A 22,294-nucleotide genomic window follows, 5' to 3' on the forward strand; every position below is an offset into this window, starting at 1 on the left:
GAGAGAGAGGAGGGAGCAAGCGTGGGGGAAGGGGCAGAGGGAGAGGGAGAGAGAGGATCGGAGCCCGACATGGGGCTTGATATCATGACCCTGAGATCACGACCTGAGCCGAAATCAAGAGTCGGATGCCCAACTGACTGAGCCACCCAGGTGCCCCACTGCTCCATAAACTTTAAGAGGGCTGCTCACCACTGTGTCCATGCTGTCTGACACACACAGTAGGTGCTCAGTAATTTCTGCTGCATGAATAAGTAAATGATGACTAAAAAAGAACAAGTAAATGAAACCGGGAGAGAGAACAGGGGGAGGTGCCATCTTATCCATTTATCTAGTATCGGCTTTACTGTGATAGAATTCACCCTTGTCAAGTGTACACTTCACTGGTTTTAGTTATTTATTTTTGGATCAGCCATTTCCAAAGAGTAAGTTAGTTACGGGGGAAAGTAACGGAAATTTACAAAAAATTTACAAAAGCTCAGTTTATTTTGACTTTATTAAGAGAACAATGTTTCTGTTGTTGTAGGAACACGAAATAGGATTTTAAATATATTATTTAGAACCGATAACTTAACATTTGAAGAGATATAAACACGTCAAAGGAAAGAAACATAGATCTTTTATCATGTGCGAGTCGTGCATTCACGTTCCTCCTTCAGTTCAGTGCTTACCTGAAGGGGTCTGCGTTGCCCGAGTCTTTGCTTGTGAGGTACCTCACTGCCTACAGCAGCGCCCTTGCATCTGTGTTTGTGCATCTGTGTGTATCTATATATGGTTTGGTGGTCTCTTATATGTGGGGGAGGGATGGCGCGTGATAGTTTGGGCGGTTTCTGATGCCGTAACCATCGCTTTTTTTTTTCCAGGAAGTGTATCCAAATCTTTGCTTCATTTTGCTCAACACACATGGGGAGCTTGTATTTTATGTCTTCTCTTTTTGGGACGTAGTTGGTCATGCCACAGATGATAAAGAATCCAACAGTGGATAATAAAAGAAGTATTGAGAGTGGCACATTCCGCTGAATGTGATGGGACCTGGAAGGGAGGAGCACTGACCCAGCATGAGGGGAGACTGAGGCCAGAGGATTGATGAGCGAGCAGTGAATCAAATACTTACTAGGGCAGGCCCTGTGCTGTGGGAAATACTTGTTTCCTCACGTACAACCTCCCGGTCTCTGTTTACCAGGCTGGGGGAGTCAGGCATAAACACATGGGATTTGAATATAAGACAAGGACAATAGAAAACATGAGCTAACATAAAGGAGGAGAACGGTTTTCAAATGGTCGTGAGCGACAGGTGACCTTATTATCCTGACCGGAAATTATGATGGATAGCCTGACAAGTAGAAGTGCCTGTGGACGTCGGGGCCAAGTATTGGGCGCTGGCACAGTCTCGGCAGATCCTGGACACGACTGCTGGGGTGTTGAGCTGGGCCCTGGCAAGTCAGTGGGAGTGAGAGCACAGACTCGAGGTTTTGGACAGTCTTCCTTCCACGGAGAAGCAGAGAGGACTGACTGGATCTGGTTAGGGGGAGAAGAGGCCCCGAGGAGAGCATAAGCCATATTTGGAGATGAAGAGAAGACCGTAGTAGAGGATGTGGGTAGGAAGATGCCTGCGGAGAGGGACTCAGGAACGGACTATTGAGGACCACACGTAAGCGAAGAGAAAGCTAAAAGACGTTCCTCAGGAAGAGACTAGAAACTCCTGTGTTGGCAATAAGAAATGGTGAAAAATTCGGAGGGACCCCCAGAAGCGATGCCTGCTGAAGATTTCTGTGGCACCAGTGTGTGGGTGGAAGGCTGTGAGGAGGCTATTACAAACCTTTAGGCAGGAGACAACAAGGGCTGCCCTGGGGTCTGAGTGAGAAGGGACATTTCCAAAGAAAAGCATCTGGAAAGGACTGTGTTTTGGTGGGTCGACGGGGGAGAGGCGGAGTAGGACTTCAGAGGCCCTGCTGGGGGGTGGAGGGCGCGGCGGCCGGGCCGAGGGGCGAGCTGGAGCTGCTAGGTCTGGGCGGCCTGAGCCCCGGGAGAAGGAACGGGCCAGGCCATGGGCACTGCCACCGCTGAGCGTGAGAACAGGAGCGCCGAGGACGAGTCCAGGGACAGACTGGGAAGTCTGAGAACAAACCGACCTGACAGCACGGGCCGCCTGTTTCAGAAGGAGGGGCTCTGACTTAGCTTCCAGAGCGGAGCTAAGCGAGGGCTCTGACGGAGAGCTGGCCACCGGCTTCCCTCTGATTTTTAGGAGTGCAGATTCAGGAGACCGTGGGAGAAAGTATGTTTCACAAAGAGGGAAGGTGGTGAAGAAACAGGCTGAGACCAGTTGTTCTAGAACAGAGAACCGTGTATTTTGCCAAGGGGAAGGAGCAGTGCGGTGGAGTGGATAATGGAGGAGCAGTGTCTGAAGACCTGGAAGGGAGGAGCACTGACCCAGCATGAGGGGAGACTGAGGCCACAGGACTGAGAAGCGAGCAGAGGTGGAGAAGGTTCGGAGCTGGGCTGTTTCCCTGCTGCTTCTGTGCCTTCGTCACCTGCACCCCACAACCCAGCCTCCGAGGCTGCTCCCCAACCCTACAGCCGCCACAGTCTGCGGGCCAGGAGTCTGACTGTGACCAGAGTGGGGGAGGACACTTACAGATAGGAAGAGGGGCACAAGTCCGGGCCAGGAGGGAGGGAAGGAGGAAAGAAGACAGGTGACCAAAGCAGTTCTGGATTGAAGAAGGAAGGAAGTTCAAGGACTCTGTAATGGGCCTGACTCTCAGCAAAGTGAGGGCAGACCTGGGAGGAAGGAGCGTGGGGAAGGTTCCAGAACCATGGGATGGGAGGTTCCCTGGAGGTGACCACGAAGGCAGAGGAGCAACACTGAGGGCCAGCTGAGGCTCTGTGCACACGCAGCGCTGGACTCAGGGAACACAGACGGAGACTCACCCAAACGGCTCTAAGAAGGCACATCTGGCAGGAGGGCAAGAAGCAGTTTCAAGGGACTAATGGCGATGAATCGGCAGCTGCCTACATTTGCAGGTACGGTAAAAAGAGAGGCGAGGTAGGCCCGAAGTGGGGGTCAAGGGACTGGAGGTGCAAAGGCAGCCCAGAGCGGGGATGGTGGAGGGGAGAGAGCAGATTTCAGAGCCTGAGGTCTCCATACGAGGGGTGTGGGGTGCAGCTATTAGAGAAGTGGCGAACAGGGCCTCTAGAAGCAACAGAACACAGATGTGGATGTCCCTGAGGGTGACAAGGACCCTGAGATGCACACTACAGTCCTCGGGGGGGATGGAGTGACCCAGGGGCAATCAGGGGCTGGTGGGGAGGGGTCATAGAAGGGCACCTCCTTATTTTATGATGGCGTTTGTCTTGTTTGAGGAGGATGCCTGTCCGAATGTGTGGACACTGAGAGGCTTCTGTACCTCTTCAAAAGTCTTGGGATTTATAGATGGCACAGTCACTTCCCACATCCCATTCCATCCTCTGGAAGAAGTAGACCATGGTGCTTTCCATCAGTAAACCACTCAAGATGGCCAGAAAGGAGAGCTTTCGGTTGATGTTCAGGGTCACTGAAAAGGAAAAGGCAACTCATAAGTTCTTAAGAGTTTAATTAGGGTGATATTGGTATGTAAATTCTGTGGCATTATGAATGGAATTGTTCTGTAAAGCTGTTTTTTAGAGAATCTCTATTCGTTCTTATTCATCTGGGCTGCTACCTTCTCCCACGTTTTCATCTCTGAAGAGAAACACAGCATGTGCTTATAACAAAAACACTAAGCTTCTCCTCCTGAAATCAAGACACAGATTTCCATGAATATGGAAGGAGAAAATAAAAAAATGGATTCTAAGGTTATAAAGAGGTTAGCAGGAAAAAAATGGAGCTTTCTCAGTTTTACAGTTTACAAGATGATAAGCATTTCGATAAAAAGTATCAGTTAGGAGGCTCATCTAAAATAACCCTTCTCACAATGGATGGGAAAAATGAAGACCCACAGGGCTGCTCATCCCTTTGTTGGTATAGCAGGAACTGTGCTTCCTGGCTTGACAAGTGCCGGGCCGTGTACATCTGGACAGGTCATGCACAAAGTGGGGGTAATCAGGACTGCCCTACCAACCTCCCAGGACTGAGATAATGCACATGAAAGCATTCCGAAAACTAAAAACTACTATGTCGTTAATTTGAGCAAATACAGACTATGTGCTATGTATAAGGCACTAGAGAAATGTCAGGCGCTGTTATTATTCTATGGAGAATTCCAGTGTTTAACAGGGTTTATAAGACGGAGTTGGAGAAATAAGGCTTTAAGCTTGTATGTGGGTTGGAGGCTGAGAAGACAGAATAAAAGATAAGCATACCTCTAATCGCCTGAAAATTTGATGTAAGGACAAATACTTTAATGAGTCGGAGGCACAGGGGTGTGTAGTCATGCTCCCAAATGACAGCTGGAATCAGCAAGAGTTTTCCATAGCTAGATAATAATAATGCTTTCAGCAGCAAAATGAAGTTGGGTTTTTTTTTTGCTGTCATCGGTCGTTCTACCCACAGGAAAGTAAAAATGCCAATAAAAAAGGCAGTTTGTTCTAAGGAGAGAATGGAAAACAGAAATATGGATGTCTCTATCCAAACCATCTCTCTCTAAAAACAAAGAAACCACAATTCCAAAATACAACTTATCAGCTGACTTCATTAGAACTGCTTCATCAAGATCAAATTTTCTTTATCCCCCTCCCCCCTCCCTTTTTTTTTTAAAATAAATAAGCCCCTGCCTTTTGTGTCAAATCCTGCTGGTGTGATTGCAGAAGCATATTTCAGCAATTCTTTCATGAAGTATTTCATGGCCCATTAAAGTAAAAGTAAGTCCTCTGAGAACTGTAATCATCAGCTCTCGGAAGTTCTTTCTAGGAAGGAAGGTTCTGTTTAAACAACTTCAGTGTTCCAGATCTCCACAGAAAGAATAAAACAGGAGCACGGAGGAAATTTTTAAGTCTGAAAGCTGGGACCCACCCTAAAAATTACACGCGAGGATGTTTTCTTTGTTCAGTCTCCCACTATTTATTGCCTATTATCTACAAATTTTGAATACTGTTACCTAATTTTAAAACTTCCCTTACTGGGGCGCCTGGGTGGCTCAGATGGTTAAGCGTCTGCCTTCGGCTCAGGTCATGATCCCGGTGTCCTGGGATCGAGCCCCACATCAGGCTTCCTGCTCAGCGGGGAGTCTGCTTCTCCCTCTCCCTCTGCCTGCCGCTTCCCCTGCTTGTGCTCTCTCTTTCTAATAAAAAATTAAAAATCTTTAAAAAAAAAAAAAAACTTCCCTTACTCATTTCAACAAACTTTCTGAGTGCTATTCCTTATCCTTCCGGAAAGTACTCATAGACTGAGTCCAGACCAGAAGAAGCCACAGTTCCACTGGGTCCACAGGACAGAGCACAGTCTGTTCTGTTCCCATTAACTAGGAATTTAACATTTTTTTCAACTGCAATGTTTATTAAGATTGTTAGTCCTCTGATTACCCAGCTGCTTATGTTTTGAGGGGTCTGTCCCTAATTTTATTTTTCCTCATAAGCTGTGTCATTCAGGTTTCTGCAGAATCAGGTTTTTCCTGGAACACATATATCAAATTATAGGAGAGACAACTGTATTTTTCCTAAAATGTTGTATAACCAAATAGAGCCAAATTAAAAAGATTCCAAACACAGGTGATTTAGAATCAGTAAAAATAATTTTGGATGGCTGACCTACATGACATTTGATATATCCCTCATGGGAGACACCCCATCTCCCTGCAAAGTAACTCGAGGACTTGTCAACTGCAAGGATCTGCTCAAACAGGCAGATCTTATAGCCTGGGATCTGGACAAAAATAATTTTAATAACAGCAACAAAGAACTCCTTAACGACAAGAATGATCTAACAATAGTGGGTTGTCTCCTGTCACTGGAGATATTCAAACAAAGCTAGACCACCTTGCAGAACTGAGAGACGGATTTCTTGTGCTGGACGAGGGGGGCGGACCAGTTAACCTCCACATCTTTCTAACTCCGAACTCAAGAGATTTATGCACCTGCACCAGCCCTTGGAGCCTCTACTCCTGAGGCGTTTGCGGATCAGATGGGCTCAAAAGGACCAGCTACCTGCCTACAGAGTGCTGTATGGAGAGACACCGCATGGGGAGCCCAGAGAGCCGGGTGTGGGACTTTGGGGAAATCACCTGCCTTCTAAGTACTTCTATGCTTCCCAGCCCTTCATAGGGGAGAATGCCAACCTACCTACCAAAGAGGATGGTTGTGAACATTAAGTTCATAAAACTGTAAAAGCAGTGTTTATTTTCTTTAAAGATTTTATTTATTTATTTGAGGGAGAGAATAAGAGAGAGAGAGAGAGAGAGCATGAGAGGGGGGAGGGTCAGAGGGAGAAGCAGACTCCCTGCCGAGCAGGGAGCCCAATGTGGGACTTGATCCCGGGACTCCAGGATCATGACCTGAGCCGAAGGCAGTCGCTTAACCAACTGAGCCACCCAGGAGCCCCAAAAGCAATGTTTAAATTATAAAATGCTGTATTTATGTAACACATTTTCTATAAGCTATTTTAGGGGTTCATCACCTAATACTGGATAAAAAGTTAACAGTAGAAAAAGATTTCTGACTGAGTGTCAAAATATCTGCTATAGAGTAGGTGCTACAGTAATTCCAAACTTTGGAAATAAGCCTGGTTTATTTTTCGTATTAAAAATTATGGACATAAAAGAGTTTACCCTTAGAAATTTTAAAAGCCTTTGCTGTAAAGCTTAAATTTATATTAGGTTCTCATTCTTGGCTTTGGCAGTGTTTTCAAGGATTTTTTTTTTTTTTAAGATTTTTATTTATTTATTTGAAAGAGAGAGAGTGAGCGAGAGAGATAGCATGAGCAGGGGGAGGGAGGGAGAAGCCGACTCCGCTGTTGAGCAGGGAGCCTGATGCGGAACTCGATCCCAGGACCTGGGATCATGACCTGAGCCGAAGGCAGTTGCTTAACTGACTGAGCCAACCAGGCGCCCCTTCAAGGATGTTTTTTATATTATTATGTAGGTTTGGGAATTCTTCGCATATAGATTTTATTTATTTATTTTTAAAGATTTTATTTATGTATTTGACAGAGAGAGAGATAGCGAGAGCAGGAATACAAGCAGGGGGAGTGGGAGAGGGAGAAGCAGGCTTCCCACTGAGCAGGGAGCCCGATGCGGGACTTGATCCCAGGACCCCGGGATCATGACCTGAGCCAAAGGCAGACGCTTAACGACTGAGCCACCCAGGCGCCCTTATTTATTTATTTATTTATTTATTTTAAAGATTTTTATTTATTTATTTGACAGAGAGAGACACAGTGAGAGAGGGAACACAAGCAGGGGGAGTGGGAGAGGGAGAAGCAGGCTTCCCGCAGAGCAGGTAGCCCGACGCGGGGCTCGATCCCAGGACCCTGGGATCATGACCTGAGCAGAAGGCAGACGCTTAACGACTGAGCCACCCAGGCGCGCCCCCTATTTATTTATTTTTTAAAAGATTTTATTTTTAAGTAATCTCTACACCCAACATGGGGCTGGAACTCATAACTCCGAGATCTACAGTCACTTGCTCTACCAACTAAGCCAGCCAGGCACCCCAGCATAAACATTTTAGAACCTCAGACCTGCATAAGGGGACCAAGGGAGTGAGGGCAGACTGAGAAGAAAATGGGACAAAAGACAACATAGTCCAGAAATCCAACACTGCAGTGAACTGGAGACTTGATATTATTATAATAATATTTCTTTGTAATCAAAGAGTTTAGAAGCAGAGAAGCATGGAAGACAGTAAATAAGAAAATAGTCACAGAAATTAATACAATTCTGACCTACGTCAAAAATTCGAATTCTGAAGAAAAGCAATTCTGGAACTGAAGGAATTTTGGGGCAGTAGCCACTTTCCCTGTCTGTATGCAGTCAGATAAATAAGAAGTATTCCCTAGTAAACAGATTGCATTAGTTCAATGCAATTAGCATAATACATTGGATAATGTCTGGCAATTATCAAACTGTTTCAATAAAGATGGGACCTAGGTAATCTTTAAATTGGACAATTGAGAAATTAAGTTGAGGAATTTTATCAACAATATTATGCCTCGGGGCGCCTGGGTGGCTCAGTCGTTGGGCGTCTGCCTTCGGCTCAGGTTGTGGTCCCGGGGTCCTGAGATTGAGCCCCACGTCGGGCTCCCTGCTCGGCAGGGAGTCTGCTTCTCCCTCTCCCACTCCCCCTGCTTGTGTTCCCTCTCTTGCTGTGTCTCTCTCTGTCAAATAAATAAATAAAACAAAAACAAAAACACAATATTATGCCTCAAGATAATTTTATGAAACTCTCTAATCTGCTAAATATAACCATTTCCATAACATATGTGTGGCAACAAATAAAAAAGCAGCTAATTTAGACAAACTCACCTAGCAGGTTGGTGACACAGCTGAACATTTAGTCTCAAGTCCTGTATTAACCTCCTCCTCTTAGCAATGATTAAGACCAGCCACCTCACTTTTATTCAGAATAGTGGTTACTAGTTCACTACGAATAGAAAGCATGGCTTCTTCCTACCTAGAGAGGCAACTGCGAACATTCTATAGAAATCCCATTCTTTGGCATATCTGATGAAGTCGTTAGGATCGGTGTTCTGGTTTGAATCTTGAAGCTGCCACCATCTCAGGTATGCTTCACAAAGCAAACAAAATATGCAGAGTTTTCCATGCATCTGGGAGTCAAAAAGACAATGCCATTCATTGGGTAAAGAAACAATTATACATAATACCAAATAGGCACAGACATAGCTAAGTATCTGTGGTTTTGAAGAGCCTCCCATTTCATAGATTTTCAAATTCAGAACTGCCAAGTTAAGTGTGTCATTGTGTTGTCTGTAAACCAGTGGTTCTTTGTCAGCAACATCCATCAGAATCACAGGGGAGATTTTTCAGACTGCAAATGTCTAGGCCCCAATCCTGATCCAGGATCTTTGGAAGTAATCCTAGACATGTAATTCTGAAACAGTTCTGGTGGGAAGGAGGATTCTGATGTATACCCCTAGTTAAGAAACACTGCTTTAAACAGTGGTTCACCCTCCACTACATTTTCGGCATCTGTCCTGAATCAGAACAGAATCAGGCACAGAATTTATGTGACTCATGGATAGGTGGAAGCAGCCATGAGAATAGATTTAACCTGAAGATTCCATCATACTTCATAGGAAACTATTAGTCTGAACATATTTTAAAAAAATGGCCCTATGCCTGATGAGTATAAATTCATATATTGAAGACAGCGATTAAAAGGTAGAAAATCCCCTGCAATATTAAAGAGTCTGAAATTTTGGCAAAAAAGAAAATACCAGGCAACAAAAATCGGCTTTTTATTTTATTTTTAAGTAGGCTCCATGCCCAGCATGGAGCTCAACATGGGGCTTGAACTCACAACCCTGAGATCAAGACCTGAGCTGAGATCAAGAGTCAGACACTTAACCAACTGAGCCACCCAGGAGCCCCAAGAATTGACTTTTTAAAATACATTACTGTACTGGGGCTCCTGGATGGCTCAGTCAGTTGGGTGTTGGACTCTTGGTTTGGGCTCAGGTCATGATTTCAGGGTCATGGGATCTGAGCCCTGCATTAGGCAGGCTCTGCGCTCAGCTCCCACCCCCAGCATGTGTGCTCTCTCTCTCAAATAGATAAATAAAATCTTTAAAAATTAAAAAATAAAAAAAATACATTACTCTATGGGTTGGCCTTTCTATGTCAATAGAAAGTGTGCAAATACAATGTAGTCCAGGAATAGGTATCAGTGTGGGCTTCTGAGCTTCTTCTAATAGGCTCCACTCTGGAATTACCTGGGGAGTTTTAAGAAACACTGATGCCTGAACCCATCCCCAAAGATTCTGATTTAATTGATTCTGGGTGAGGCCTTGCTTGGAAGGATTAACTGCCATCCCCTCCCTCTCCCCCATGTGATTCCATTGTGTTCCAAAGTTTGGGAATCAACGCTCTAGCAATTTAAAAACTGCCCTGGTTATCTAACTTGGGGGGTGGAGGGGAGGGATTCCCTCAGTAGAATATAAAATGCAATAAATTGTTTGAAAATATTTCTCTTTTAATGTTTGCTTACTTCTTCTAGGTGTAATTCTCTCCCTACCTGGATATATTTAATTTTATTGTTAGAAATAATCGATGTCTTTTTTAAAAGGTAACCTACTAAAAGGCAATCCAGATTATGGCTTGTCAGTTTCCTCCTAGTGACCATATTCTTAAATACTCCCTGAACATTGTGAACCTTGTTTATTAATGATTGTTATTCTAGAAACTTACATTCTTTTTTTTTTACATTCTTGAGATAAAAGACCCATCCTCGTTAGAATTTCTTTTTCTTTTCTTCTCTTCTTTAAAGATTTTATTTATTGATTTGACAGAGAGCCAGAGAGCGAGTGAGAGAAAGCACAAGCAAGGGGAGCAGCAGAGGGAGAGGGAGAAGCAGGCCCCTCACTGAGCAGGGAGCCCGATGAGGGGCTTGATCCCAGGACCTCAGGATCACAACCTGAGCTGAAGGCAGACACCCAACCAAGTGAGCCACCCAGCGCCCCTCGAATTTCTTTTAAAAATAATGTTCTTTAATTCTGGTCAAAATTATTGTTCTTTAAAAGTACAAAAGCATCATCAAGTAAAATTAGAAAGTAAAAAAATTATTACAACTTACATTTATTTTAGTATTGAAAAGAATATGTCTGTAGGCCTGGGCTTTGCATAAAATAGCGTTAATCAAGATGATAACAGGATCATACTCGATATATTTGTCTACAGGTTTCTGGCAGGATTTCTGAAATAATGTGAGATAATGTTAGAACAAGCAAATTTATACATTCTGAAATCTTAAAGGATTTCAAACTAGCAGAGTCTATTTTGGACTTGTATGGCAATAAGGACATCTTAGCATTTATTTAAATTAACTTTTCTTCAGACACAAAATGTTCACCTATAGAAGCCATGGTTTCAGAAATGACTATAATCGTCTAGGTGAGAGATAGTAATCTTTTTTTTTTTAAGTAAAGCGATAGAAGTTTATTAAGTGAAGGTATAGAAAAAGCTCTCAAGAGTTAGAGGGGTTCTGACAGGGTTGCCAACGAGGGCCTTTAGGGTTGGTCTTTTACAGAAAGCTAACCAGGGAACTTAAATCCTTTTAACAGAGAGATAGTAATCTTTTAATCTCATATGTAAGAAGCTAAAAAGACATTTGATTTAAAGACTGATATGAGGCAGAAAAGTATCCCAGAAAAGTCTACTTTCAATTTGTAAGAGTTATAAGATAAATAAATAAATTTATAATGTACTTTTATTGAGAAATTGTTCCCTGTTGGCTAGACGGCCACCAACTTTGTGGTTTTTTGAAACGTGATTTGGAGAAAGGGGTTCAGAGGAGTAACCCCCGCACCCAAAGTTTCTGAGAGCTAAAAGCAGGTAGAGTGTGGCACAGTGTCAACAATCCAGGGGTGGCAGATACTAAGAGAAACTTGTTTTTTTTTTCATCCGATAACATCGAGACTGTGGAAAGAAAATGGTCTTTCTCTGTGACAGTGAAGACACTGGAAGATCCTGAGCTGTATGTAAGGAAGTGGGTTGGTTAGCTTGGTTCTAGGTTACCTGAAGCAAGGCTCTCCGTGACTCCTATGAAATTGCCCTTTTTTGGGACACATGTGATTACAATGTTACCAAATCCCAACACCATTAGAACATATAAAACACAGGCGTACAAGAACAAGCTCATCAGAAATGTGACATTTGAAAGAGTTTTAGTTACAAAGTTGAATCAAGGCTACTATTCTAATGGCTACAATTCGAACATTTTGAAATTTTGAGAAGATAAAATGGAACCAGAAGTGATGGATACGCAAACATGCTGGGATGGCCTTTTAATTACATCAAAGCCCTAGGGAAGAAAATGAAGTGCGCAGACAAGCATTAACCCTGCACTCCAAATGGAATGAAAAAAATCACTTCCAACTTAGAGTTTCTCCACTTCATTCATGTCATTTACAAGAAATGGGTATGGTTTTGAGTCATCAAGGGAACCAATGAAGGGAGAGGTGCTATTACTTGAAATTTAAATCCACCTAATAAAACTGAGGCATAAGAGGTTAATAATTTTGCAGTTTTTCAGCTGGGCAAAGTATAAACCAGGGTCTAAACAGAAGCCGCAGATTCAGAAATCCTATGTTCATGACAAAGAGCTGTTTCCTAGACACCTTCCCTGTGCTACCCGTGTGGAAAACACTTCCTCCTTACAAACCACTGCAGCACCAGAGATGCTACCTCATTGTAAAATGAAACTGCTGGCTGGTCAAGGGTCTTGTCTCTGTCCTTTAAAAGTTCCCTAAAACCCATCTTCAGACCTTGTAAGTCTATGCCAGGATTTGGACAATTTTTAGAAGGAGGGAGGCTGAACCTGTACCTGCGGACATGGCACTCCACAATCACTTGACTGACCAACGTGTTTGGAGTGGCTACAACATTCATTAGAACAGCTCTCTTTGCTTAGCCATTTCCATGGACCAGGCACTTCCAAGGTGCTGGATATTTACTTTGAGACATAAGTCTCTATCCTCCAGGACCTTATAGTTTAGAAGAGGAAGACGAATAAGCCTGCTACTGTAAGTGCTTTAGTGGAATGAACACATGGTGACATGAGTGCAAACAGAAGGTGCAGTTTCGGGCCTCATGTGCTATTTCACGTGCTATGCCTTCCCTTCCTAGCACTCTGAGTATTTTATAAACATCGAGAATTCATTAGAGTCTGCTGGTCCCCTCCCTATCAGCTTCAGCCTAATTTTTCCTTGTTCTGCTTCTATTATTTGCTTTTCCTTTGAGTGCTTCCTTCACCTTGAATGTAAGGAGGGAAACCACGCACACACAAAACAAACAAATGTAGTAAAACATCTTAGTGGCAGATGGCTACATTTAGATATGTTTTCTGATTTTGGAAAAACTGTTCCATTCCATTTACTACTTACTAGACAAATATCCTGAAAGAGAAAGTTGTCCTCTAGGAAATCCTTACAGCATGGGGACGATGCACACCCTGGAAACTCAAACACTTCCACCACCTCTATCTCACCATGGATATGAATGACTTTCTGCTGTTATGTTCTCCAGTTCTCTAGTGAATCACATCTCTTTTAGGATATAAAATGGCCAATATTTCGTGAATATTCTTGCTTCTTCCTCCCCATCATCTCCAGGGCCTTGCCCTTCCCCACTGATTCTCAAATCTGTTTCATTTTAGCTCCACAATAAGCAAACATGTATCTTTTTTTTTTAAAAGATTTTATTTATTTATTTGAGAGAGAGAATGAGAGAGAGAGAGAGCATGAGAGGGGGGAGGGTCAGAGGGAGAAGCAGACTCCTTGCCGAGCAGGGAGCCCGATGCGGGACTCGATCCTGTGACTCCAGGATCATGACCTGAGCCAAAGGCAGTCGCTTAACCAACTGAGCCACCCAGGCACCCCATGTATCTTTTTTTTTAAAGATTGTATTTATTTGTTTGTCAGAGAGAGAGAAAGCATGGCCAAGCAAAGGGAGGAAGCAAGCAGAGGAAGAAGCGAGCTCCCCGCTGAGCAAGGAGGAGTCTGAGATCATGACCTGAGCTGAAGGCAGACGCTTAACCGGTGTTTGCTGGGTTGCCTGAGCCACCCAGGCAACCCAGCAAACACCTATCTTGAAAGTGGAACCCCCTAGACTTTAAGCTCCTCAAGGGCAGGGTAGTGTCTTATTCATCTTTGCATCCAGCATCTAAAAGTGGAAGCTGAATACTGTAGCACTGAACAGACTTAAAATTTAGGAGAATCTCAAAGGAATCTTGTTTTGTTACCATGATGAATTTATCAAATATCTGTGCACATAAAAGAGTCCAGGCACTATAGGATATCAAAAGTACTATACCTTTAAACATAATTATAATAAACTGTGAAAAGCTGAAGGAGAGGGAGTGGCTAAAAGCAAGGGACATGCTTCCATTAGATGGAGGAAAATTAGGGAAACCCAGAGGGGCAAGTGGGGAGGCAGGGCAGTGGAAAAATAGGACGAGCAAAGAGAAAAGAAGGGAGATTAGGCTGAGAAATACAGGGAGGAGATCAGGCTGAGTATGCTGCTGACTCCAAATACAGCAGCTAAGAGACCAAAGTATGAATGAGTTACCAGCTTATAGAAACTTTGGCCATTTTTTCAGAACAAATAGCCTGACATCTAAAAACTTTTTACTCTCATGACTTGGGAGAGCCTTTAAAAAATTAATTATTTTACAATTTAATTTTCAGAGTCTAGCATCAACTAAATAATTTTTCCTAAATAATTCCACTATGCATATATTACCATGATAAAAATGAGGATATTACACACTCTATGTCCTCAGGGAATGACTATGAACCATAACGTACTGTACCACCATCCAATATTCCAAATACAATTCTAGAGAAGCCAGCATCTGACTATTAGGAAAAGGATTTTGTTAGTTTAAGGCCAATAATTAAAAAAAAATAAAGATTAATTTATATCATTAAAGATCACTAACTAAACTGCAGAGATAGTTACAGCTTTACTCTGGACAAAAGACTATATTCACAGTTATGTGGTTGTCATCTTGAAGACAGATCATTTAATTGGGCCAGTCCAGAAGTCATTAAGTCTAGATGCCATATAACTCACAAGGCCACCAGAATGGCCAAGGATATGAACATCTAAAAACCTAGAAATGGTTCATTCATTCAGCAAATATTTCTCGTGTACTTACTCTGTGTCAGGCACTGTCCTGGGTGAGCCAGCTATATTAATGAATACATTATACAGACACTCTTTCCTTGTGTAGCTTATATTCCAGTGGGAGGAGACAGGCAATAAATAACAAGTCAACTGTATAGAATATTCAAAGATGATAGGTGCTATGGGAAAGATAAAGCAGGGAGAGGTGATAAGGTATACCAGACTCAGGAGGGAGAATCACAATTTGTAATCGGGTGGTCAGACTGGGCCTCTCTGAGATGTTAAAAATAATTGAAAGAGGTGAGGGAATTAGCTATTTCAGACATCTGACAGAAGAGCATTCCACGCATAGTGCAGAGGCCCTGAGGGAGGAACTTGTCTGGTTTAAGAACATTCAGGAGGCAATGGCGCTGCAGAAGAGTAAGGGATGAGTACCAGGAGACTACATAGGCCTTACAGCCAGTGCAAGGATTTTGGCCTTAACTCTTGAGTGAGATGGAAAAACAATGGAAGGTTTGAGAAAAGGAATGATATAATCTACTTAATTTTAAAAGCCACAGTTTGGCGGCCGTGTAAGGAGGCTGAAGAGGTACAGGGTAAGAGCTAGGACAATCATCCAGGTGAGACATGATGACAGCATGGGTCATGGTTGTAGAGGTAGTGAAAAGCAGTGGATTCTAAACATAATCTGAAGACAGAGCTAACAGGATCTGCCAAGCAAACGAATAAGGAATATGGGAGAAAGAGGAATCAAGGCTGACTCCAAGGTTTTTTGGTCTTAGGAATTAAAATGGACGAGTTGCCATTAACTGTGAAAGTCTGTCCTAACTACAAAAATCCAACTGGAGAAATCAAGTAGGTAGTTGGACATTTGCGAACACTGTGGAATTCAAGGAAGAGGTTCAGGCTGGAGGTTCAAATTTGGGAATTGTCAAAGTTTAGATGGAATTTAAAGCCATGAACCAGAATGAGCTCTTCAAAGGAGAGTGTGTAGACAGAGGCCCAAGATCTTAGGGTACTCCATGGTTAAGAGGCAAGGCAGGTGAGGCAGAACCAGAAATGAGACTGAGAAGAATAGTCAGGAAGATGAGAAAACTAGAAGAGTCTGGTGTCCTGACAAGTGCACACAGTGTTTCCAGAGGGAAGTAATACGGTCAAATGCTGCTGACAGTTCACTGAGAATGGACTATTGGATTTAGCAAAGTAGAAGTCAGTGATCGTGATCATAAGAACAGTTTCTAGTGAAATGGTGGGTGGGAAGAAAGTGGGTCTGAAGTAGTTTCAAGAGAAAGTAGGAAAGGAAATAAAGATAGCAAGTATAAGTATCTCTTAAAGGACTTTGCTGTCAAAGGGAAGGGAAAAAAGAGGAGGAGCAAAAGGAGGAAGTGAGGTGAAGAGTGTGTGTGTTTTTTTAAATTAAAGAAAGACTGGTACATATATTGGTGGGGACGGTCCAGTGGAGAGCAGAAGAGTATTGCTGTAGAGATGTCCCTAAGTAAATGGAAGAGGATGGATAGGATCTAGGGCATAAGTGCATGCTGGTTTTAGACAGGTATACGGACAGTTCATCCATTCTAAAAGGAGGGAAGAAAGAGCGTATGAATAATGGGTGCTAGTACTGGATTTATGTGGTTGCAAAGCTTGTGGAAGTTCTCTCTCTCTCTCTCTTTTTTTAATCAAAGCAGGGAAGTATATGTGGGAAACCTAAGAAGAGAGAAGGTTTGTGAGGATGGTTTATCAGAGTGGGAACGTGAATGGATTAGTGAAATGTAATGTGATGGCCAGATGAGGCCAAGGGCTCATGAGGTTAGTGGTCATGAATTTAGGTGTTTTTTTCCTCAGTTGAAGTACAGCTGCAAGGATGAGGAGACAGATCAGACAACATGTTGGATTTAACCAGGGTTGACATTTTGCCAAGTGAGGGAAACCACTTGAGAGAGGAACAGTGATTATGTCAGTTGACAACAGATTAAATAGGTACACGTTCACACTTTGTCTACTCCCTTATATATTACTACAGACCATGTTTTTCCAAGGAGGATTATTATTAGAAAATCATCAGGAGAACAGAAATGGGACAAAAACCTATTGACTGCCTATCATGTGGCAGGTTCTTTGCTAATACCCCAAAAGAACCTGCGATTTTGTGACTTCGAAACATTAAATCATTCTCTATAGACTATGAACACCTTGAAAGCAAAATTTTTACTTCATCATTTTTGGATTTTGTATCACCAACGTCAAGCTTAGTGCTCTGCACACAACACATACTGCACATTCAATAACCACAAAGGATGAAACCTGAAATAAAGTATTCCAGGAAAATTTAATACGGGGTATGGACCGTAAGGATGATAACATTCATCTATGAAAGGGAGAACGGCTAAGAACTAAAGAGTTCGGGCGTGAACCCGAATGTCAACATAATCCAATCTTTAAGTCTCTCAGCACAACGTCTACATCCATCTCCGTTCGAGGATCCGTTCGCCGCGTTAGGTCTCACCAGCAAACATGACGGGTACGAGAAAACCGCTATAGGGTGGTGGTGAGTTCTTTAACACTACAGGTAACCATGTAAAGGCTGCACTGATCCCGGACAGGAATGTCAAGTATCGAACTGAGCACTATGCCAGAGGACCCTGAGACTCGTTGGTTTTTACTGCCCTAAAGAGCTGATAAACAGATCCCATTGCCTCTCACGGTCCCCAAATCCCAACGCGCTATTTTCTTCCCAAGGACACCCCACACCTGACAACTCACGCAGATGGTTATCTTCAGCACTCCGTGGTTATAGTCTCGGTACAACTCCTTGGCCTCTTGGTTGCATTCGATGCACCTGTACTGGCAGGAGGCCGAGGCAGCAGCAGGAGTTGCTGCAACCCCATCCGTGTTCCCCTTGCCCGCGGCCACCCCTTCTGTGTTTCCCTTGCCTGGCCGTAACCCACTCCTCCCACCCGTGCCCATTTCCACGCAACTGCAGCCGAGAACTTCCGATTCAGTGGCGGGGGAAGACGTCAGAAACCAGACCGGAAAGCCTGTCCCTCGCGCTGCTTGCTGGGATTCGTAGTCTCAGTCCTGGGGAGGGGGCTCGCGGCTGGCCGAACTGGGACTACAACTCCCAGCAGGCAACGCTACTCCCCTTTCCCGCCCCCTTGCCACGGCCCACCTGCCCACCGCGGGTTAAGGCTGGGAGGCCGCACCGTGCGGCGAGGGCCGCCGCACATGCGCCTTGAGGAAAGATGGCACCTGCCGGCTGCTGCTGCTGCTACTGCTGCTGGGGCGGCGCTGTGGCCGCCAGACTGCTGCTGTTGTTGGGGGTCCTGTCCGCCGGGCTGTGCCCGGGCGCCGTGGCCACCGAGCACTACTCGCCGCTGTCGCTGCTCAAGCAGGAGCTGCAGCACCGGCAGCAGCAGGAGGCCCCGGCAGGCGGCGGCTGCAGCCCTCAGTCCGGGGACTGGGGAGACCAGTACTCGGTCGAGTGCGGCGGTGAGTGGGCGGCGGCGGCGGGCGGGCGTGCGTCCCGGTCGCCCGGGGCCGCGGGGGCGGCGGGGCCGTGGGGACGGCTGGCCCCGGGGCCGAGGTTCTGGGCCGCCCGGGCCTCGCCGCCGGCAGCCGCTGTGCGGCGTGTGCTCCTGCGGGAGCCGGCGCCGCGAGGTGTCATGCCGGGGCCGCTTCCCGCCGCTCGCACCCATGCCGCTGCGCGCCTTCCTTTCGTAGCCGCCGTGGGGAGGGTGGTGAATGGAGAAAAGAGCTGACAGCACGTTACTGCGGCCAGGGCCGCCTCTCCGGAGTCCTAGCAACTGTTGAAAGGGTGGAAGAGAAGATGGCAAGTGGCCCGGAGCAGCCCCGGTACCCGCTCCGGGCCCCGCGGGTGCCGGGGGAGCGAGGGAGGGACCGACGGACGAAGGAGGACCGGGTCCGGAGAGGGGATCCCTGGCCCGTCTTAGGCCCAGAAATCAGGTTTTCTGACCTCTTGGGTTGATGTCTTCTATTAAACACAACCTCTAAAAATGTGAAGCCTGAAAGAAGGAAGGGAACAAGATTGCAAGCCCATTTTATCTGCTCATTGACGTCTTGCTTCCAGTTATTTAAGACTGACCTGTGACCTGTCAGGTGTCTCCCAGAGGGCAGAAAGGGCCCTGCAGGCCTTGAGCCTGTGTATGTCAGAGCTGTGTGTGTATTGGAACTAGGCCAGCTCATTCATTAAGATGGGCGCTATTGCCCTCAGCTTAGTAAGTCATGGCAGGTGCTTCAGGGTCAAAATACGTGTGTACGTTTTTTTTGTTTTGAGGTTCTCCATTGGGTCTTTTCACCCTTCAATCCCCTCCCTTCCTTTTCCCTTCCTGTCCCTTTCCTCTTCCCTGGAATTCACTTAAGACTTGCTTTCGAAAGTTCTGGGTCTACCGACTCCCTAGAAGCTGGCTGGTTGCTTTTATGGCCTGACGGCAGTGTTCTTTACTATTGTGTAACTGGGAAGACAATAAGTAATTTTTAGTTGAGATGAAATGTCCAGATTAGCACACTCTGATTTCCTTTAAGCACAATCTGACTCCCTTAAGGAAATCTCACTCATTGGAGGGTATGTGACTTCTTTATTTTGTAGTAGGTCTTGGCTAGTAATGGTAATAGCGCCAGCGTTGTAGAGTGGGAACAGAATGGCTTTTACCTCTGTCGCTTTCTGTGACTCTGCACAAGGTAATTGCTTGTCTTTGCAGAATTGCCGCCTCTCTAAATTGAAGGCACTGTTACCTAATTACGGGGTTTCATTTTCTTCACAAGAGTGCTGTGAGGAAAGTGAGAAATAGCCAACACATATGGAGTGCTTGCTGTATGCCAAGCACTAGTATGCGAGCTTTAGGTTGATTAGCCTATTCTCTTAAATCTGTCAGCACACCATTCTCTACCTCATTGGATGGTAACTCCTTTTCCTCAGATGGGGAAACTGAGACACAGTGAAATCATCACCTTCCTGAGGCCCCCCCAGCTGTAAAGGGAGGAGCCCAGGCAGGCAGGCTCTAGATGAAACTGTCTTAGATGCTAAGTAGTTACAGGTAGAAAACCACATCTATAGTATTTGCTAGCATATAGGACGTTATTATGTAAATCTTCATTTCCCTTTCCCTCCTGTAGTCATGTGATGCTCACTGGCCCAGGAAGACCCAGATTCTAGGCAATGGAAGATGCAAATCAAGATTTCTATTATGAAATTGCTTGGTATTCTTTTTTTTTTTTAAAGATTTTATTTATGTATTTGAGACAGAGAGAATGAGATACAGAGAGCATGAGAGGGAGGAGGGTCAGAGGGAGAAGCAGACTCCCTGCCGAGCAGGGAGCCCGATGCGGGACTCGATCCCGGGACTCCAGGATCATGACCTGAGCCGAAGGCAGTCGCCCAACCAACTGAGCCACCCAGGCGCCCTGAAATTGCTTGGTATTCTTGACCTAGGTGGCTCATTTCACTCTGTGGCATCAGGCTCATGCCAGTGTTTGAGTCCTTATTTGAGCCAACTCTGACCTGTATTATGCTTTTCTCCTAGATTATATAGGTTTTCATGAACTAGGCATTTGGAAGAATTCTCCTCTCCATTCTACCAGTTCCCTGATATGTGGGAACCATTACCTTGTGTTCTCTGCTTCAGAGGATGAACACTATATTATGAGATTTTAAGCATACTTTATTCAAATGTTTCAATTTTCTATTTATTTCCCCCATGTAGTACTTATTTTCATAGTTTGGAATTACAAAGGTGCTGTTGCAGATGTGTGGCATGAGTCTTTGAGCCAGCCGTCCCTGGGCTGACATCAGTGTCCCGCAGCTGCTGACAGGTGCTAAAGTGGCTGGGCCACTGCCGCTCGCCCCAGTTAATCATTCCCAAAGGCAACTGCTTGTGCTCCTCGGCACTCCGGCTGTTTCTCTTAGCTTTATTGGCTGTGGTACGTGACAGAAGCCCTCTCTATCAGGGTAGCAACTCCCAAAGTGTCTCTCGCTTCTCCCTCCTCATCTTGGGCAAGTAGGTAGAAGCTGGACCCTATGAAACCTGCCCCAGTCCCTCACTGTCCTAAGAACAGATGTAGGAACAAATTCAGGATTTGCAGCTAACCATGTCGTAACCTAGGGGCTCATGTTCTGAATCCAGAACCCCCTTCTGCTCAACAGTAGGGCCTAGATAAGTGCCAGGATCCAGAACGAGCCATTTCTTCAGAGCCTCGCTGTCTGTTAATCATACCATCACTTGCTGCCTTTCCAGCCACAGGCCTGTCCATATCAAGCCAGTCAGGGGACAGACGCAGAAGCCACTTTTCAGAAACCTTCCCATAGCTTTTGGATTTCGATGGCTGATTGATGCCGCTTGGGTCTAAATCTGCACACCTTCTGGTGAGCTGTATGTGTATTCTCGTAAGACAGAACCCCCAGTAATTATAGAGCCAAAGGCAGCAGCTGGTGGGAGCGCATAGGTCTGAACACAGCACTGGCAGTCGCCGTGCTGTGTGGACCACCCTCAAATGGAATCCAGTGCCCTGGGAGCAGAGACAAGCATGGGTGACCCAGGCACCAGGGGTCTCAGCCTGACTTTGCTGTTCCCAGGCCCCCTTCAACTTTCTCTTCCAGCGCAATTTTTACATTTTACTTGAAAGGCATGTATATCCACAGACGTCAGATCATTTCTCTGTTTTCCTGGGGGAAAAATAATCTTACTTTTAAAAGACGTGAACACTGAAATGTACATATCTTTTATTTTTTCTTTTTGTTTTAAAGATTTCGTTTATTTGTCAGAGAGAGAGCAAGCACAAGCAGGGGGAGCGGCGGGCAGAAGGAGAAGCACGCTCCCCGCCGAGCAAGGAGCCTGATGCGGGGCTCGATCCCAGGACCCTGGGATCATGACCTGAGCCGAAGGCAGATGCTTAACAGACTGAGCCACCCAGGTGTCCCCATATTTTTCAAATAAAAATAAATTTCCCTTCCTTGTTACCTTTGCCCTGTTTGTAGTTTGGAATTGTGGGAAGAAATAAGGAACAGAAGTTTTTCCCCTAGTTTTATATTTATAAATATGTACGTTCTTATTTAATCCTCTCAGCACTGCAGCAGGTACTGTTTTTATCCCCGTTCCACGGTAGAACATAGAGCCAGGGTTTGAGCCTGGCCTTCTGACCCTTTGTGTATTATGTCCTCTGTAATATTTCCCTCTTAGAATAATTTCTTGTCAGTATTAATGATCAAGTCCTATACCCTTCACCTTTGTTGAAAGTTACATTCTTAAATAACTTGTAGAATTTTATACGGACATATATGGAAGGATGCTTTATTGCACTTAGTATTTTGAACTATAGCGCTAGAATGAATTTTTTTTTTTTTAAGATTTTGTTTATTTATTTGAGAGAGAGACACAGTAAGAGAGGGAACACAAGCAGGGGGAGTGGGAGAGGGAGAAGCAGGCTTCCCAAGGAGCAGGGAGCCCGATGCGGGGCTCGATCCCAGGACCCTGGGATCATGACCTGAGCCAAAGGCAGATGCTTTTTTTTTTTTT

The 22,294-nt window shown here is 44.9% G+C and overlaps 2 protein-coding genes across 2 annotated transcripts in view; one reads left to right on the forward strand and one right to left on the reverse strand.

The window, feature by feature from the left end:
• Positions 1–656: 656 nt before the first annotated feature.
• ARV1 (ARV1 homolog, fatty acid homeostasis modulator) lies at positions 657–17,732 on the reverse strand. The gene is made up of 5 exons (XM_021696150.1): positions 17,529–17,732; positions 10,717–10,836; positions 8,578–8,731; positions 4,336–4,560; positions 657–3,548 (listed from the first exon to the last, which is right to left on the reverse strand). The coding sequence occupies exons 1-5, from the start codon at positions 17,730–17,732 to the stop codon at positions 3,406–3,408; spliced, it is 846 nt and encodes a 281-aa protein (XP_021551825.1). The 3' UTR covers positions 657–3,405.
• A 275-nt stretch (positions 17,733–18,007) lies between these two features.
• TTC13 (tetratricopeptide repeat domain 13) overlaps positions 18,008–22,294 on the forward strand; it is a 91,020-nt gene continuing 86,733 nt past the window's right edge. Inside the window, 1 exon segment of the mRNA XM_044916465.1 lies at positions 18,008–18,254. Coding sequence (XP_044772400.1) covers positions 18,008–18,254 — 247 coding nt within the window.

This window comes from Neomonachus schauinslandi, chromosome 6, assembly GCF_002201575.2.
Source record: "Neomonachus schauinslandi chromosome 6, ASM220157v2, whole genome shotgun sequence".
NCBI lineage: Eukaryota > Metazoa > Chordata > Mammalia > Carnivora > Phocidae > Neomonachus > Neomonachus schauinslandi.

Excerpts from the sequence above, each read along its gene's own strand:
- ARV1 (XM_021696150.1), bottom strand. The coding sequence starts at position 17,732 with ATGGGCACGGGTGGGAGGAGTGGGTTACGGCCAGGCAAGGGAAACACA. Across the intron at positions 4,561-8,577 it reads GTTCGCAGTTGCCTCTCTAG|AACAAACTGCCTTTTTTATT; the intron begins GTAGGAAGAAGC and ends TTCTCTCCTTAG. Across the intron at positions 3,549-4,335 it reads AAATTTTCAGGCGATTAGAG|TGACCCTGAACATCAACCGA; the intron begins GTATGCTTATCT and ends TTTCCTTTTCAG.